Genomic DNA, 19,170 nt, shown 5'->3' with positions numbered 1-19,170 from the left:
TCTTTCCCCTACGGCACCCATGGAGCAGCTGGGTGGGCACATGGTGACCATGTCTGCTCCTGTGACGGCAGTGGAGACTGCCTCCCCTAGAGCTACCACTGCCCAGGGGGGCAGCTTTGGGAAGGCAACGCCGCCGCTCACCACAGCCAGCCATGCCCCGCAGGCTGGGCCAACGGGTGCACCTCTTAGTCCCTCAGCCAGTGCAACAAACCACAGCGGCAGCGTCCCTGAGGTGGCACTGACCACGGTGAGACCTCCTGTGCTGACAACACTGGCCAGTCGCCAGCCAACCCCAGGTGATGCCAGTACCACAAAAGCCCACAGAGCTCAAACGCCCACTGCCACTAAGCATGTGTATACCACTGGTGAAAGCACAGAAGCTGTGTATCCCACCACTGCAAGGCCTAGTAAAGTCACTGAGGAAAATATCCTGGTTACAAGTCCTTCTGAAGCCACTCCAACCAGCAAGACCACTGGGAGCATTGCAACTACCTTGTCTGCCACCAAGCCAACCACTGTTCCTCCATCGAGCAGCACGACTGGGCTGAGGATATCATCTCCAGCAACAGGTAACGTGTCTAATGGCACTCGTCAGTGGTGGGACAAAGGGGCCAGCAGTGCATGGGTCCCACTTTAAGGCTCTTTGAAGGGTTATATATGTACATAAGATGTCTGTTGTCAGCAGGGTTTAAGGAAAAGAACTCAGTCTCCATGTTGTTATTTTTAAGCTAAGGGTTTAGCAATCAAGCTTAAAAGGGGGTGAGCAATCTGGTGAACATTTCTAATAGAAACATTAAACTCAAATTTGAGGATTTTAAGAAAATAAAGCTCATTTGCCTTCCACATAAGCATAAGATGCATTTGATATTTGTCAATTAATTGACAATATCAAATGATATCAATCAATATCTATCTTATTAATGAGAAAAGGTGATTGACTGTCACTTGGTATTTGCGTTAGAACTTCTTTTATTATGATCTATGGTCATTTTGTCCCCACCTCACTAAATAATCTCCTACTTAAGGGCCTGTTGCGTTTCCTGGTAGGCTCCGTACCATAGTCTTGCAGGGTGTGTTGTTGGAATCATTTATTACGGCTGTCAGGCTCCTGATCTTCTCAGGTAAACACACTGGCTGAGGTTTTATATGAATGTCAACTGATTGTGTTTGAAGTTTATGAGCCTGACGCTCCTGCCACTGTAGGAAGTTGTGTGTGCTGACTGCACTACTTTCAGTAAAACACTGTCAGTAGTATATATTCCATCCAGTAATCAAGTATTTAAAAGTTATTTCTCAGGCTGATTGGTTTTCATTATAGTTATGGCTTCATATAAAAAAATTCACTGTAAGGGAATGGATTTTTTTTTTATCAAGAAATTAAGGTAAGTCTCCTTTTTACCAGCTGATTAACGCTTTTGTCCAAGTTACTCTTCCCTTCAAATACAGAGTTTTGCCATTTACCAAAATGCAGAAGCTCCTTTTGCTGCCTTGGACATGGTGCTTTGTACGTGGGCACTCACTGCACTCACTGCCACAAAAGAAGAAGCTGCCCTGGCCCACACTGTACAAAGCAAAACTGAAGGATGGTGAATGGAAAGCTAGTGATTTAAAATACTCCCACAGATTTCTGGCTGCTTGGTTCAGAGACACCTAACCTTCTCCTTGCTGATGCTGAGGCAGCAATGCCAGGCTAGTTGAGATGTGGAGATTTTGACAAATGGTGTGTCCCAACGCAGGTGTTAGCTCAGGACTGTCTGGTCTTCAGGGCCTGTGTGATGCCACGAGGTACCATGGCACTGCCAGAAACTCACACATGGGTTTGGCTCGTGCTTTGTGTTTTAACCACAGAGCTCAGCCCTCCTGCCCCTGCTGCAGTGCTTGGCAGCAGCTGCAGAATAGCAACGAGTGGTGTGTAAGCTGGCTTGCTCGTCTTGGACCACCTTGTCACTGCCAAGTCCACAGTCCTGGCTATGGCCTGCCCTCACAACTGTGTGTGATGTGCACTTATGCTCCTGTGAGTCCTATGCACAGCAAGAGGATCATTTTTGACCAGGACATGGTTATTTTCGAATGGAAGTGTTGAATGTCTTCTCCAGAATTTGAAGCTTGAATTGACTGATGATGGACTGGCTTAGGTTGGAAGGGACCCTAGAGGTCATCTAATCCAACCTCCCTGCCATGGGCAAGGACACCTCTCAACTAGAGTATGTTGCTCAAGGCCTCATGTGAATCTACAGTCATGAACACCCTGACACTCCATATTTCACAGCTGGTGTCTGCTCCCCAAGCCCTTGCTCACCCAGTGGGAAGTGCATTATGGGTGGTGGCACAGGCAGATATCGCTGCTAAGGCCATCCCCAGCCTGGCATGGAGGAGGCTGCAGCCCTGGTAAAGGAGGTGATGGCAGCCAGGGCTTCCTCTACTGGTACTGAGTGATCTACAGACAGCATCAGTGCTCAAGCACTAGCTTTGGATCACAGAAACAAGGCTTGGATGAAGAGGACAGGGCTTTGGTGAAAAAGCCCGTGCTCCCATGTCTAGCTCTGGTTGTTGAGGTCCCTTTTTTTGGCTTCTCTATCCATAATTGTTTTTGAAAAGCATCCTGAGATCTGCAGATGAGCAGTGTGGTGGACAAGCTGGATGTTCATATTAACAGGGATCAACGCTGGATCCCAAAAGCTTTTGAATGAATTTTCAAGAAAGTGGTTTGCATTTATTCTTTCAGCTCCAACAGAATAATTAAGAACAGGATAAATAGTAAGTTCAAATGGTGCAATGAAACATCTGATAATGCTCAGGGGGTCACAGAAAAGAGCCAAGTTCATCTCTTTTAGCACAACAGCTAATGATATTTGTGGTTCTGTAATTATAGCCTGTTTTTTTTTTTTTTTTCTGCTTTTGTAGATGTGGATAAGTGTCTTTCCAACCCTTGTCCTGCACTGGCTACCTGCAACAGCACTCGTGGCTCCTATGTCTGTCAGTGTCCTCTTGGATATGAGCTGGAAAAAGGAAAGTGCAATTTAGGTAAGAAAACAAAAGTGAAAAACCAGGGGAGAAAAAGATGGGAATAATTATCTGCAATCTTGTACAGTAAATTAACCAAGGCTCAGACTAGTTCAGGAGCTTAATGTTCCTCCCAGCCACCACTTTTACCGAGAGGCTTTTGCTGTTTACACAAGTGCGATGTGCAATGCCTGGCGTGCTGGGCTGCCCCGGGAGCAGGCGCAGGGCTGGCTGAGGCTTTCTTAACAACACAGCAACAGAGCGGTGGGCTCGGCCTGTTAGTCAGGGCGGATGTGACCCTTCTGTTCCTCATGTGTTTTACAAGCCCCCAAAAGCATTCAGCAGCTTATGGTAGCTCCCAGCCATGCAAACCTGGGGCTGTTGTGCAACCTGGCTTCAGTGGGATCAGCCATCTGCAGAAAACTAAGCAGCCGTGAAAGTCTGTGTAAGATCAAGGGCTTGTTTCATACCTTTAACATTTTTCATGCAGCAAAACTATGACTTGGAACTCAGGTTCTGACCCCTTCCTTTCTGTCAGAAGATTCTCAATCCCAAGGATTTACAATGTCCCATTGTAAATGGGAATTTGTTTTGCTAGAGTTTCTTCTGACCCTTAATCAGCGAGGATTAGAGGCATGGAAATTTTGCAAAGGAAATATGGGTGAGGTGTCCCTGAAAGGTGTTTTGAAACATTTCTTCAAGTTGGAATGTGTCAGCTTCTAATTTAGAGAGTTGTTTTGATTATGCCTTGAACTGGGATATGGGCAGATTATATAAATCCTGTGGAGGTGATTCTCATCTTATTTTTACCCAGAGTTGTTACACTAGAGCTGTCTGATATAAAATTTGTGGTGAAGATAGGCTCTGTGGATAGGAAAAAATGGGAAAGAATTGGAGGCTTAGAATGTTATCTGCAACTGTGTTTGTTTTTCTGGTGGAACATAAAACTGGAGCTCTGAGTTCTCATTTCCACCGAGTATCTCATGACACTTAATACAAGATTTAGGGATATTATCTCTCTGAGTCGGGACAACTCAGATTATTGCATTCTGCTGCTATGAATCAAATATGAATCTAAGAATGGAAAAATGCATCTTTTAGACCTCTTTTCAAATGTCATCACTCATTCTGTCCAACAATTTGAAAAATGAAAATGTCCTTTCTGCAGTGTTTTATTTTGACTTGCTGATCTGCTTTCCTTCCTCTGCGGGGAGGGGTAAGACATTTCACACATTCACCCCAAATTATTATAAATTGCTTTGATACCCGAAACTGTCTTGTTACTAAATTTTCCCAGCTCCTCTGTGTGTTCAGAGGTCCCCTTAAATTAGTCTGTTTCAGTGTTAACTATATGAACACTGCAGTGAAATGCTGGCGGGTCAGCAGCACTGAGTTCTGGAATTTGACTGGGACTGTGGGAACATTGCAGCAAGTTTTGGTAAAAGTCTCAGGGCTGGGACTTTGCTTTGCTGGGGCAGTGACTCTTAGACATAAGTTTTCTGTCCACTGCATGAAGGACTTTTCCATGCAGACAGTCTTTCATACAAGGTGGATGAAACCAAACTACACATGGCGTGGAGATGTGTTCTGACTAATTTATCTTATTCTCTTTTTAGTAAGAATATTTATTGGGCAGGTCCCCCTGAAACTTAATATTACCTATGGGAAGTATGCAGAGCTCCTGCAGGTCGAGAGTGAAATCGTGGCGATGGTGAGTGTCACTGCTGGGACTTTGGCAATGCTGATAGGACAGGTGCCCTTTGCTCCTCTTACGGTTGTCGTGGGAAATCACGAGACTCTGTAGCGTGAATTTAGCCTTTTTAATTATTGAACTATCCTGGTCTGGTGTAAGTCAGACTGGTGAGATGTACACTTCTAAATCCCAGCACTCTTCTCTCCCCTGCCCTGCCCAAGCGGTCAAGACAGCAGCAGAGAGATCCAGCTCCTATAGGGCTTAAGACTGCACGCTTGCTCAGGAAATCCTGAAGCTCTTTTTGTGAAGTAATGTGTCTGGGTTCGTGCTTCTCTAGCTTCCAGCCTTTCTTAGTGTCTTCTGGCTGCGTTGCCTTTTCCAGACCTCAAAAGGGCCTCACTGCTCCTCCAAGGTCCCATTAAAACTGTGACTCTGAGCTTCATCGTTCATTGGTAAATCTCCCAGGTGCTGCTGTGGGTTGGACTGCAGCTGGTAACATTTGCTCTTAGCCAAACCCCGTGGGATGAAGGACAGCAGCAGCACCCCTCCCAAATACACCTTCATCTTGGTGGAGTGTCCCAGCCGTGCTATTGCAACCATGTGGCCCTTGGTCAGTTGAGAACTAGTGCTGGGTGAGCTGGTGGCTTCCCCATGTGCAGTTCCACCAGTTGCTCCAACAAGACCCCTGGGATGGGGATAGGTTCATCTCTGTGTGTTTTCAACCAGAACATTGCATGCATGAGTTTGTCCTGGTAGCAGTTCCTGGGCTGACTTCAGTTCACCCCATCTCTTTTTGGAGCTTGCTGCCCAAGGAGGGGGGAGCTGGGGTGAGTCACCTTGCTACCTGCACGGCTTGTGTTGGGGAGTGGACACCACTGACCATGTGGATCCAGGGCGAGGGGGGTTCCTTGGAAGATGTGCAGTCTCTGAGGGTGCTGCTTTTAGCTCAGCCTTGTGTGGGGCTCTCTCCCTGCTGGGTTCTGGCTCTTCCTCAGCCTTTGTGGTCATTACACAGTGGGCCCCTAGGCAGATGCTCATGCTGAAATCCCTGGGTCTTCATTCCTGTTCAAGGCTGCATGATGGTGACTTCAGCTGTCCCTCGCTGCCAACAGGACGGTACATATTTCTTACTGAGCAGATGAACTGCTGGAATGCTCCGAGCCCCCTCGGCCTCAGCAGCCAGCTCTTATGAACACAAGGGATGGTGTCCATGACCCAGGAGGGCTATTTTGTTCTGTGTCCTGCCCTGCTGCCTTCCATCACCATCATCCCCTGGGGCACTAACAGCTGCTCTCCTTCCTTGCAGCTCAATGCCTCACTGTCGGGCTTGCCGGGGTACCGCCACTCCATGGTGAAGGCAACCAGGTAAGGCTAAGTAAGGCTGCCAGGGGAAGAATGAGAAACTTGAGCATTTGGGATGTTCAACTTGAGATCCACATTCTCCATTTTGAGTTAGTGCTGGGCTTGATGCAGTCCCATGGGGATTGATGCATGGCATGGGGAATGCCCCATGCTCTCCCAGTATTTTTCTCCTGGCCTGAGCTGCTGGGGGATGGACTTGTGAGCTGCTCAGGAGGGACTTGTGGTTGGTTTCCAAGTGGTCTACTAACACCCCTACAAGCCCCAAATTTACCTCTCTGACTGAAAGTTTGTCCTGTTTTTGAGGTCTGTTGCAATGCAGAACAATTGCAGTGTGTATGCACCTTTGCATCTGTGATAAGCGACCCTTGTCTTGCTAGGAGTCTTATGTATAATGTGTGTTAAGAAGAGTCCTGTGTATAAGGTACTAATGATGACATCAAACTGACCCGTGGTACTCATTGTTTTGTTTTCCGTCAGGGAGGCAAGCATTGTGCATGTTTCAGTGCAATCCACATTCTCTTTAGCATCCAACGTGACTTTCTATGACATTATCAGCAGTGTGAGAAGCTACATTCGAGCCTGCAAATCCCCCACCGAAGCCTGCCAGTTCATCTCCAGCCTGAAACCACTCCACAGAGGTAAGTAGGATCTGGAGGGACTGTGACAGGAAGGGAAGGGGATGTTTTATTTAGCTTCTTTTATAACAGAGGGAGAAAAATGTTGGCATTTGGAAAAGCCCCTCTGAATCTTTTTTATCTTATTTAAATGGGAGTCATCTTAAGAGCCTCGCAGTACAAAAGAGATGCAGATATTGAGCCTTATCTTTGCCACATTTGTGAGAAATCTGCCTCTCTGAAAACAGCGTGCAGCGCAGGATTAGAGGCATTGTAGGGCAGTCTTTCATCTCTGGGATGTGACACCAGGCCCCGCCAGATCAAAAAGCATAAGTCTTGATTCCACCCGTGTAGCTGGGAGCTGGGGAAATGGTGTGAAAGCCGAGACAACACCCCCCAGTGAAATGGGCTGGAGCTGCTGGAGGCTGCGTGGGGAGCTCCCTGCCTGCCCAGTTTCAGTGTTGCAAGGTGTTAAAATGGTTCACAATTAAGAACTTTAGATTTCTGTACCAAATCCTTTACCTGGCAAGGGGGAATGTGGGTGTGGCACAGAGGGATCTGGAGAAGCACATCAGTGCTGTGCTGGACCTTCTCTAGGTGGACTCTTACCGGTGGTGGCGGCCCTGTGCCCTGCATGTCCCAGTCCTCAGTTTCTAAGGGAGTGATAGAGGAGATTCAGCTGTACAAGGGACCAGCAGATAAAGAGCATCCCTGAGAGATGGGCTCGTGCAAGGAAATTTCTGTGTGTAGAGCACTGTGACTTCGGGCTTCGACGTTTGGCTTTGAGGATGAAAAGCAACAACGCATAGTCTGGGTGTAGTGGAAGACTCTCCTTGGATCATTTTGGCAAAGTGAACATGAAGATGAGAAATTTAGTGTGTGCTTTCATTTTAACATACTGTATTTGAAAGCCACACTCCACCATGGACTGATTAAATTATTTTGGTAGACTGACTCAGATTATATCTAGCCACTACCTCTAATACAATGCTTTTGGTAAAGTCTACTTCTAACTTGTTCTAACTTGACCTAAACAGAATAAGAATCAAGTTATGTTCTTGTGTAAGTACTTAAAAGATGTCAGATTAAAAAAAAAAAAATGATGGATCTAGCAGGGAGAGGTTTGTAAAAGGTGAGTGCCCAGTGAGTGACATGTTTTCCATAAAATCCTATTTCTTATGAATATTTGTTCATTTGTTCATTCAATTTAGTGTGACCTCCCAGTAAAAATGTAAATCTGGTGACACAATTTCCATCATTTACCCACAGTTCTGCTGAATGCTCATTGTAGCAAATCTGTCTTTCTAAAGTAAAGGAAGTACTGTTTCAAAGTGACGTAAATGAAAGGACAAAGTCTTTGGAAAATGAAAAAATCCAGTGTTTAATATTAAAATGGAAAAAATTTGGTTTGGGCTGAGTAAAATGTTTTACTTGATATAAACTTAAAAACTGATTTGTTGAACTGTCTCAGGAGGTGAATGTGTTTCAGCTTGAGCCAAACCAAATTTTGCTTTTTCATTTCCCCTTCTGACTCCAAGCTGAAACATTTCATAGTTGCCCTCTCTATTTGCCCCTACAAACCGTGGTAGATTTGGAAGAAATCGTGCCGTAATGTAATGTTGACTGTCTCCTAATGGAACAAATGTTATTTAAAAAAAAAAAAAAAAAGAGATTAAAGCAGCTCATGAGCTGATGAGGATAGCAAATGTGCATAACAGTGGCTTCAGAGAGGACCATGCTGATGTTGGCCACCTCTTCCCAACAGCTGGCAGCTTGTGCAAGCAGAAAGACCCCGAATGTGACAGGGAAACATCTGAGTGCACCGACTTCGATGGAGTCGCACTCTGCCAGTGCAAGAGTGGGTACTTCAAATACAACAAGATGGACCACTCTTGCAGAGGTATTGCTCTTTATGTGACGTATTTTGCCCAAATTTTGCTTAAACTTTCTGTTCCAGGGGCAATGAGTGCGTGTGTATCACCGTACACGCAAGAAGCTCAATATTATGAATAAATATTAGCAACTCCAGTTTGGTTTGTTGGGGGACTTTTCAGGAGACGCTGAAGATACAGTCTCTCTCTAGGAATAATATTATCTCTTTCTGGAGCATGCTGTGAGACACAGTGATTGAGAAGAGGGAGAAAGGGGCCTGACTGCTTTGGGCTCCAGTTCAGTGGCACACAGCAGAGGTGACGTGTGTCTCTGCCTGTTTGGATTTTGTCTGAACTCTCAGTGAACGTAGGAGAAGGGCTTTAAAATCACAATGCATCCAGACATCATCAGTATTTTTAAAAGAAATATCTGAAAACTATTAGGAATTTATTTTTCAGCTGAGTTCTTAATAGAAATTTTAAGCTTAAGGGTTATATTATTTTTTAGCTACTCCTCAGAAAACCTGTTTTGGCTAAATTTTAGACAAGGTCTTTGTCCATGTGCCAGTGGTCAAAATGACTTCTGTACGATCAGGGTGTCCATTCCCTAGTTCCAGTGGCTGTTGTAGGGCTTCTTAAGAAATTCAGTTTTCTGATGACATATGAATAACAATTGCAGTAGTGGTTATATATTGCTCCTTGACAATGTCTGCTGGGTTGCTACTGAAATAGGAGGAGATGCTTTATCAATTCCAAATCTTATCAGAGAGTGAGAAAAATGTGCCTGGAAATAACTCATGTGCTACAGGCTCTAGGATGGACATCTCAGAGTTGGGCATCTCTAGGTCCCAGGTCATGGTTCTGCCTCTTCTCTACTTTGTGGTTTCAGGCAAAACCTTTCTCCTTTGTGTTTTTCTTCCCTCCCTTCATCTTGTATGTTGGGGAAAGATTTCTGTTAGGAAATACTGACCATCTCCATGGACCCCTGAGAGGCAGAGAAGGGCTTATGTAGTAGGTGGGGAGCTGAGATGGTACCTTAAAGGCTTTTGCCCCATTGTTGATGATAAGGACCCAGGGTGAGTTATTCCACTTTTCTTGTCCATGTCTCTTGCCAAGCAGTGTTGTGAAGATGAATACCTGAGAGGCTGTGAGGCACTTGGATATGATGGTTGCAGAGGGCTAAGAGATCTTGTGCATGTGGTTACATCTTACGTACAGGTCTTGTTTGCTGTGTAAAATATAAAACCTCTTACCTGCTTGCAGTGAGGCCTGAATTCCACATTGCTGTCAGTAGGAAACATCTTACTGACCAGCTTGAGGGTGTCTGAGGGTCAGGGTTGATGTGGGATGTAGGCTACAGTGCGGTGGTGTGAGGGTAGCACTGACTGCAGAGTGCCAGGCTCTGGGGAGATGCCAGGTTCTCAGCGTCACCTTGTTCCCGTCCGGGTAGACCAGGTGGTTGGGATTTCTAAAGGCTTTTTCAAAAGCCAAGCCATGGCCCTCTTTTGATATTCAGGGCTATTTTCTGATAAATATAGCATACAATATACCAACCTCTTTGAAAATACTGCCCTCTTAGTAACTAAACAGGAACTAAGGTCTCCTGAGCATCCGTCCCTCATTATGGGCTGTGAAAATGCGGCGTGGTAACACCAATTATAGTATTTGCAAAGAGGGAAACAGCCATTGTGCTCTCCTGTCTGGTCTGCCCCGTGGGAAGGTGGGTGCGGCTGGGAGAGCTCCTGTGGCCCAGGGGACTGGCCACCCTGACCCCCCAGGGATTGTTCTGTCCTGCCTTGAGATACCTGTTCCCTGGGACATGCCCCATCTTCTGGATCAAGGAAGGGTTGGGTCTCTGGGCCACAGGAGTTTCAACATGTTGGTCATGGTACCTCTTGGTATGCAGTTTGGTCTTCTCTGGGTCGTTCCTGGTGTTCAAACTTCCCGGTGTCTTTGGGGCTGTTTTAGAGAGAGGGTGACAAGCCCACTGTGCCAGCTTTTCAAGGGCATGCTATTTTTAGTAGTACAGAGCGAAGCAAGGAGCAGCAAAGCAGGTTTCCAAAGAGACCCCTGAATCTCTTCAGGAAGGCAAAGGCATCCGAGTAGAAAAACACAACTCAATAGCTTTGCTTGGCCCCTGACACTTCAGCCTTTCCTCTGGTCCCTGCTCACGTTTGAAAGCTTACCGAGTGAGTGTGACAGTGCAAGCTCTCCTGGGAGTGTGTTCAAAGGAGCAGGAAAGATGCCAGAAGAGAAAGCAAAGTGGCAGGAGAAGGCAGGGCGAGGAAAGGAAAAGACATAAGCACCAAGTGTTTAAGCAAGACAGAGATGCATGTTCAGCATCTTGCTTTCCTCTTTACTGCCCCTATAGTCTCCTGGCCTGAGAGGTGTGTGCCAGTGGGGTCCCAGGCTGCTCCTGCCCAAGGCATGGCTCCAGCTTTGAGACCACTCAAGATCTATGTGCCCTACACGTGTTATTGGGCTAGGGCTGAGGGAATGAGGTTAGGCTTGGCTTCAGCATCTGCCTGAAGGCTCCTTCAGGCCTTCTCAACAGGAATCATGGACACTTAGTTAATGATATATAGGCAAACAGTATTTCAGTACATCCACAAGCAAGGCCAGGCATCCAAGAGTGGAGTGCCAGGCACACCATGGGTTGTGTCTCCTGGAAAGCAGAGACTTGGGCAGAGCTGCAGAGGGGGCTTGCTGAGTAAAGAAGAGATCCCTAGCTGTAGCTTGTAAGAGTAATACCATCCCTGTGTGCATTTAAGGGGCACAGCCAGGCAGATGAGAGGAAGTTCTGTTATTCCTGGGCTTATAACAACTATTTCTGTGAACCAGAAATCAGAAGGGTCAAGGAGAACCTGTGAGCATTCAGGGAAAACCTGCAATAACTCGGGAGACTCAAAGATCTCAGTGCACTTGGCTTTATTAAAGGCAAATGAGTGATTTGATGGTGAGGAGGAGAGATGTGATCATATAACTTTTTCCAGTCTAGCAAGTAAACATCCAAAGTCTGGAATTTGACACTGGGATAATTCAGACCAGAAAGAAGGTGCATGTTTTTAATGGCTGAGGAAATGAACTTTATGAGAGTCTGACCCAGGAGTGGTTGATTGTCACTGAAAATATTAAAATCAATCTTGGATGGCTCTCTAAAATGTAGCTCCAGTTCAACTATTTGATTTGAAGCTGGAATTAAATTTAGGGAAGCTTTGTGACCTGTATTATGAGGGGGAGGTCACAGTCACATTGCTCCCTGCTGGCATCAGTATCACTTGTTATTGGAGCTGGAAGAGCCATAAACTTCTTTTTTCCAGGCAGAATACTAGTGCTCTCTCTTGGTTTACTGTGATATTGCCAACCCATCCTAGTGGACAACTCTGCTTGTTTGTCCTTCTTTTCTTCCTTCTCCCCCTCCAGCACGAAGCATTTCTGGAGGAACAGTCATTGCCCTCAGGCTTATCTGGGACCTGCTAGAAGCCCCCTCCTCTCCCCACATATTTCCTCACACTTGCTGGGGTTGGAGACCACCTGAGCTTTTGGCTATGGGTTTCAGGCTACAGTTAGAGAGCAGGGCAGAGGGAAGAGGGCTTGAGAGCTGCTGCCTCACCATTTTTGAGCATATGGTGTTTGAATGAAAAAAAAAATCCAATAATGTTTTGTTCACTTTACAATCTAGTTTTATTCCCTGTGGAGTGTGCTGCCAGGGTTTCCTTGACCTCTGGGTGGTCTTGCAGCTCCTCAAGACTGCTGCAAGTGCTGGCCCTGGCTTGTCCCTCTGCCAGAGCAACTCCATCCGTGCCACTCCTACTCAGGTCTTTGAGTGGCCACCTTCACTGCCTCTGCGAAAGGCAGCAGATCTGCAGGAGCTCTGGTGGGACTGTTGCTGGGAAAAGCAGTGATCTTATCAGTAATTCAAAGCTTAGAATTGTATGTCCAATGTATCATCACCCTTGTTGCTCATCAGAGGGGTAGTGTAATTTTCTCAGGTAGTTCAGGTGATGACTTCAAAATAAAATAGTTTTTGTGCTTATGGACAGCTACAGTTTCAGTTTTTCACCAACATTTTGTACAAAGCAGTTTTCTGGATTATTTAGGCCTGAATTTAATTTCTGTTCTATAGTAAAATATGGTATTTTAAAATTTGGTTTAGCTGCAAATTTGAAAGACAAGAAAAAATAGTGATATGAGGCAAAACTTCATATACCACTTTGGATTACCTCGTCTGTGTTTGCATAACATTTTATTGCAATACCAACATTTAAAAGCAATTAATAATGTACATCAGTGCTAAAGTAGCCCTGCTCAAATGAAGTTTCAAAACCAAAACTGGAGGCAAGACTTCTGACACTGCTGTTCATGGCAAGTGGTATACATGTGCAGGGAGTTTTCAGCTGGGTGAGAAGAGATTCTGCTGGGAACTACGTTACCAGCTGTCCACCCTGTTCTGGGCTCTGGGCTAGTTTTCCTGGGAAGCCCTGAAATAGTCCCATCAAAGCCAGCGGGAGGTGAATTTAAGTGTTTTGCCTAAACCAGAGGAGTTATTACATCACATCAGAGCTGTGCCAGCAGCTCAGGCTGCCTTGTTGGTGCCCGAGGTGGTTTGGGGTGTGAGGCTGCCGTGGGGAGAGGCAGAGGGAAATGCTCCCCTGTACCAACCGCTGCATGATGCTTGTGGACCTTCTCCTGTTTCTGTTTCTAGCCTGTGAAGATGGATATAAACTGGAAAACGAGACCTGTGTGAGGTACGTTGACTGCTCTGCCCTCCTCTTTCCTCACCATCCTTCTTAATATTGCTGTGGTGATCTCTTGGCACAAGCAAGCCACTGAAATTCCCTGTTTTCTGTTTCCAGCTGCCCATTTGGCTTAGGTGGATTCAACTGTGGAAACCGTAAGTACCAAGATTTGTTTCTTTTAATGCCCACATCATCAGAAATTGGAAATTTGAAACAAGGAATTGCAAATGACTGTGTCTAAAGTCCAGTAGGTTTATGCTGCTCTTGTCAGTGGTTTTTCTTTCTTCACTTCCCATTGAAAATTATTTTGTTAGCCTTCCTTGACAAAGTTGACTTAATATTATCTGCTAAGAAAAGGAGATCTCCTTTCTCTGGATGCTCTCCTGATAGCACATATAGTGGACATAGTTGAAGCAAGATATTCAGAGCTGAATCCATGAAACACTGACGGTTTTTCTGACCTGTCAGTGAAGGGTATCCATCCCCTAGGGAAACAAAAGCTTGTTCTTCCTCCAGCAGGAGATTCCCATTTTGCTTGACAACTTAAGGCAACGTTGCTTACAGAGGGAGGGAAGGTGGGAATGAGCAGTTAATCCCTTTGCAGGAGGACTGTGGGTATGTTTGCCTCAGTATTTACAAGCCCATGGCTGTTGCTAAGTAAGCCTCTGTCTTTCCTCTCTGTAGCATACCAGCTCATCACTGTGGTGATTGCAGCAGCAGGAGGAGGACTTCTGCTTATCATGGGCATAGCCCTGATTGTCACCTGCTGCCGGTAGGTACCACCACCAGCCCTGGCTCACCTCTGGGTTACACCTCACTGAGTGCTCCATGTGTGAACCCTGAGGCACCAAAACACATAAGTGAACACATAGGGTATCTAAGCAAGTGGATTAGAGATACTAGAGTATTATTACATTGTGCTTTCATTTGGGGCATTTTTTTTTTTTTTCTTCTAGCAACCAGGCTGAAAAATCAAACTGGACATCTCTTAAGGATGTGCTTGGCAATCCTGTTCTCTAAGGATGGAGAGGCAAAGGTGTCCTTCCCACTCACAGCTGTAAGGCAGCTGAGGAACAGTCTCCAAAAACACATCTAAGTAGGAAGGAGAAGTTGAGGCAACAGGAAGGGTTGCTGGCCATTGCCCAAGTGGTGTTTGAGTGTATTTAAGGCTATTTTCAGTTTTCTTCATGGACCAGCCCTGCGTGTGCTCTCAGTCTGTGTGTGAGACCTCAGACACACGTAGCTCCCATACCAGCAGGTAGCTTTGGGATAGAGGCAAGATGTGCTTGCTGATGAAGCCCTGCTCTGTGATTTATGTAGCATGAAAAGGGCTGCCTGAAGTAACACCCTCTCCCCCCAGTTCCAGCTGCCAAATACAAGATTTCAAAGCTCTCTGATTAAAGTCAGCAGCTGGATTTATCAGTAATACAGATGTGGCACTGATTGGGTTGGTACAGTGGTGTGCGCTTGTTCCCTTGTGTTTTGAGCCAGGGGGATGCCAGCAAGCCCCAGCTGGGAGGTGTGGTGCCCAGTACACTTCCAGGCCCTGGAATACAGGTGTCTGCAGAGATGAACTGATCTTATGAGTCCTGGCCTTTGGCAGGTTATGTGACCTCCTGGAGGGTACTCTGCTTTGAACTGGAAGTGTTGCCGAGTCCATTCGTACAACATGGTATGAATGTTGTATGATCTCCTTTCTACCATGACTATATGGTAGTCATGTAGGGGCATTTGATGTCCTTCAGACCGGGCCCTTGCAAGTCTTCCTTGTTAGGAATTAACGTACTGCCTAGAAGTGCTATAGTTAACCACATGGAGACTTGAATAGCATGGAGACTCCCATATGCTTTTCTTTCTTCCTAGATTTCTGTGACTTTTTTATTGACTCAGGGGAACACACATATTTTTAATGTGTGTTCATAAGCTGGAACAGGAGAGGTTCAAACTGAATGTAAATAAAATCTCTGTCACTAGAAGGACAGCAAGGCAGTGGAACAGGTTTCTCAGAGAGGTTATGCCGTCTCCATCCCTGGAGATTCCAATCCCACCAGATAATGTTTTGAGTAGCATGATCTGACTTCATATATGATTTTGCCTCAGAGCAGAAGATTGGACTGTAGCTATTCTAGAGGTGACCTTTGTTCCCTGTCAAGGCTCATAACATGAAGTAGACCTCCTGAAATCACGTCAGAAGTGCATACAAGATAGCAGGATAAGTTGTATGTTTTCTCTTTCCTTCATTATTTTATAAACAGGAAGAATAAAAATGACATAAGTAAACTCATTTTCAAGAGTGGGGATTTCCAGATGTCACCGTATGCTGAATATCCGAAGAATCCCCGGGCACAGGAGTGGGGCAGAGAGACCATAGAGATGCAGGAGAACGGAAGCACCAAGAACCTGTTGCAGATGACAGATGTGTATTATTCGGTATCTATCCGTAGCTTAACTATTAACCCTTTGTGCCTGATACAGGAAAGACACATTCCATTATTTTTGGAAGTACAGATCTATTTCCTGCAAATTACGTCCATAGGCAGCAAGGCATTGGGAGTCCTGTGGACTCTAGCTATTACATATGGTGAATATCACAAAGAGAAGTCATTAGGAAGAGTGCTAGGGAAATGTCTAGGAACATTATGTTAGATGCCCCAAAAAAACAATTCTAGAATTGACTAGGAGAAGTAAAAGTTTTGGACAGACTTCTGGGGGTCCCTGTGGGTAGTTTTCTCCCTTCCATCTTCATTGCTGATGCTGGAAGGTTGAGACATCTGCCTGGGAGACTTCACCCCAAGATGGGAAGATGCTGGTTACTGAGGAGCCCTCTTCCACTCCTTCCCTTTCCAGGGTACAGGCCCCTTCCTGCAGCAGAAAGGGTGCATAAGGAGTATCCCTTAAGCTCTTAGGGAACAAGTGGCAGGAAATTAGTGATGAAAGACTAATAGACTGTCTAGGGCGCAAGACTTGCTGTCATGGTTGGTACCATCTGCTAATGCCTGTCTCTGGAGCTGTGGTGCTGGTGTATCATCTGTCACTCATCTACAACAACATAGTGTATGTAGTTAAGGTGTGTGTGGGTTACTCATGAGCAAAGGTTGCATGTTTCCACACGAATCACACGTTAATGACTCCTGCTTTCCAGAGCAGAGAGCAATATGTTTTTTTTCTGGCTTCTATTACAAATTTTCCGGTAAGCAAGTTTGCACAGCATGAAGGGAGATAATCCTCCTTCCTCCTTCCTGTAAGAATGAGAGCTTTGGAAATGAAAATGTGTTTCCTAAACATTTTTAAAGACTTCTGTTACGTTGGCAACTAGAAAAAGCAGCTTTGTAGCAAGCAGTAGATGATGAGGGTTTTGTATAGATCTACTTTGTAACAGGTCAGCCTTAGTGGTTTGATGTTATTTACTGGGTGAAACGATTGTACAGTCTTGTTCTTGCACATCAGAGTTCCTCAACCAAATGCCCCCAGGAGATTTACTAAAGTAAGAGGGGGGAAGAAAAGGGAAAGTCATATGACTTTGTATTTGACATATAATTCCAGTGCCTGTGTTGGGAGAGTAGGTACCTGTGGTTAATGGGCAGAGAAGTGCTCCCACATAATGCCCAGAGAAGAAGACTATGATTTTCTAGAAGCATTTCCTTCAAGGATGACTCTGGGACAATATCATCTTTGTGAGAGTTGTTTCAATTCCTGAGCTCATCAGCAGAGTACTCTTAGATTAAAAATTAACTGTGTACTTAGATTGCACTTGGTGGAGCCAGGTAAACTTCAAGTCTGCTAACTGGCAAGCTGTCGAAATTAGATTGCATCAGTGTAACACCTTCAGGCAATGCATAACTCCCGCAGTAAAAATCGTTCTAGGTTACAGACGTCATTAGTGGTCACGTTGTTCCTTCTAGCTACTGAAGTGAGAGGTGATAGGGCTGTGCCTGAAGGAGGATTTGAGTGTGACAATAAGACTCTTTTTATTTATTTTTTTTCACTACTACAGCCAGCTGGACTGAGAAATCCTGAGCTGGAAAGAAATGGACTTTATCCTCCCTACACTGGTTTGCCTGGATCTCGACATTCATGCATCTACCCTGGACAATACAATCCATCCTTCATTAGTGATGAAACCAGAAGAAGAGACTATTTTTAGCAGGGAGTGGAGAGGTAGTGGAAGATTGACACAGTTTTGTGGCCCTTGATGCCCAGGTACAATCTGTCTCCTGGGCAGTTCAGCCCACATCAATCTTACTCCTCCCATTTAACAGGAAGGACTTTGAACTTCATGCCGAGCATTGCTGCCCTGAGGAAGTTACACTTGATGAGCAGCAGAGAGAAGGAGGAGGGAATGGCTCAAGGTGCACATCACTAAAAGACCCAGATGGAAGTTAACACATCCTTCTGATTTGTTCTGTGCTGCTTCTTCACTCTTTAAACTCTGTGGCAAGTGAGGATCAGTAGAGGCAGATGAGCTGTGCCCAACACTCTGCATTGAATACCACTAGGGAGTGTTTTGTTTACACATCTTGTTCACTGTTGGCTGTGCTGGTCTTCTTAGCCACTCTTCATGCAAAGATTCGCTCTGCAGCTGCTTTTGGTAGGGCAAGTTTTTCCACTCTCTTTCACATGGCTGCATTGCTTTCTGTTTCGTACATGGCAGGGAAGCTGGCTTGTCCCCTGGCCCTCACCTTCTTACTGGTAGAAGTTCTCCAGGCAGTCAGGTCCTTGCTGAAGCCTGGTGCCTGGCAATGTTGGCTGAATTTGTGGGCTAATTGTCTGCAAGGATTATGGGAAAGTTAGTCATACCACTGCGATTTTAACTGCAAAAACCCACAGTTGATCCTATGCTCTGCTTTGAAAGCTTCCTGTGTGTAGGGAGGAGTCTAAGTATGTTGTTTTGTCAACCAACGTTGTTCAGAAGTGATGACACTACATGTCATCACACTGCTTCTATCTTATGGGGTTCTGTTTCCCTGCAGGGATTTAAATGCCTGTAGAAACACCAATATAATGTTAAATAGTTGCTCACCAGGAAGAAAAAGATGAGCCAGGAATTCAGCATGCTCCTTATGAGGTATCTGGGAAGGAGCAATAATGGCATTGCCCTGGCTGGGCTGATGGAACCTGAATTCTGGGCACTGCAGGTGGGACAGTTCTGAATCCTTCACAGCCCACTTCAACTTCTGTAGGAGCTATGGAGGCTTTCAGTACATGGGAAAATAAGGCTCAAAGCAGTCAGCTGCATTTAAGGGAGAGACAACCACGATGGTTTCAATCCTAGCAGAGCAAAGATCACTTAATCTGAAGTGTTTTGCTTTCTCCCATCCTACTTTCAAGTGGCCAGGCAGGTTTCTTCGCCTAGGTATGTTAATTCATCTGAAGCATCTTGGCAAAAGCTGAAGAATGCAAGTTACTGTATTTCTAACCAAAGGTTGGATTGAAAGCTCATGAACTGTATTCTGACCTGAGCTGGGTGTTGAAAGAGATCTTACTAATGAAGTATATTTACTGCTTATCTTTACTGCAGCATTATGCTGTGTCATCCAAACCCTGTCCAAATACAGAGTCTCGATATGGATCCTTCCCCTGGATGTGACTGTGCTTTTAATTAAAGGTGGCTGCTTGTACGAGGATAACAAATAGTGTAGCTCCTTAGCCATTAACCCATCATCTCTGTAGTGCAGTTTCACTCACGGGCACACACTCCCTGATATCCCCTTCTCCCCTGCAGTGCTTGAAAAGACACAGTGCCTACAAATTCATACGCATTCATAGAGTGGCTCAGCTGACTGAAGCACAGAGGACCATGAGATGTGTCCCCCAGAGTGCTTACCCAAAGTGAGAACAGCAGTTATCTACTACGTAGAAACAGTGGTGTGGGCTCGCAGAAAACCAGA

General features: G+C 45.5%; 1 protein-coding gene across 1 annotated transcript; it reads left to right on the top strand.

Moving 5' to 3' along the window:
* Nucleotides 1–19: 19 nt before the first annotated feature.
* On the top strand, nucleotides 20–17,426 carry HEG1 (heart development protein with EGF-like domains 1). The gene is made up of 10 exons (XM_008945612.1): nucleotides 20–296; nucleotides 4,620–4,714; nucleotides 6,003–6,061; nucleotides 6,536–6,696; nucleotides 8,438–8,572; nucleotides 13,249–13,291; nucleotides 13,400–13,437; nucleotides 13,967–14,054; nucleotides 15,538–15,712; nucleotides 17,277–17,426. Exons 1-10 carry the CDS (start codon nucleotides 20–22, stop codon nucleotides 17,424–17,426), a joined length of 1,221 nt encoding a protein of 406 aa, XP_008943860.1.
* The last annotated feature ends 1,744 nt before the right edge of the window (nucleotides 17,427–19,170 follow it).

The sequence above is a fragment of the Merops nubicus genome, unplaced genomic scaffold (assembly GCF_000691845.1).
Source record: "Merops nubicus isolate BGI_N331 unplaced genomic scaffold, ASM69184v1 scaffold15288, whole genome shotgun sequence".
NCBI classification, from domain to species: Eukaryota; Metazoa; Chordata; class Aves; order Coraciiformes; family Meropidae; genus Merops; species Merops nubicus.
The sequence above is the reverse complement of the archived record's forward strand: the minus strand, read 5'-3'. Positions and strand labels throughout refer to the sequence as shown.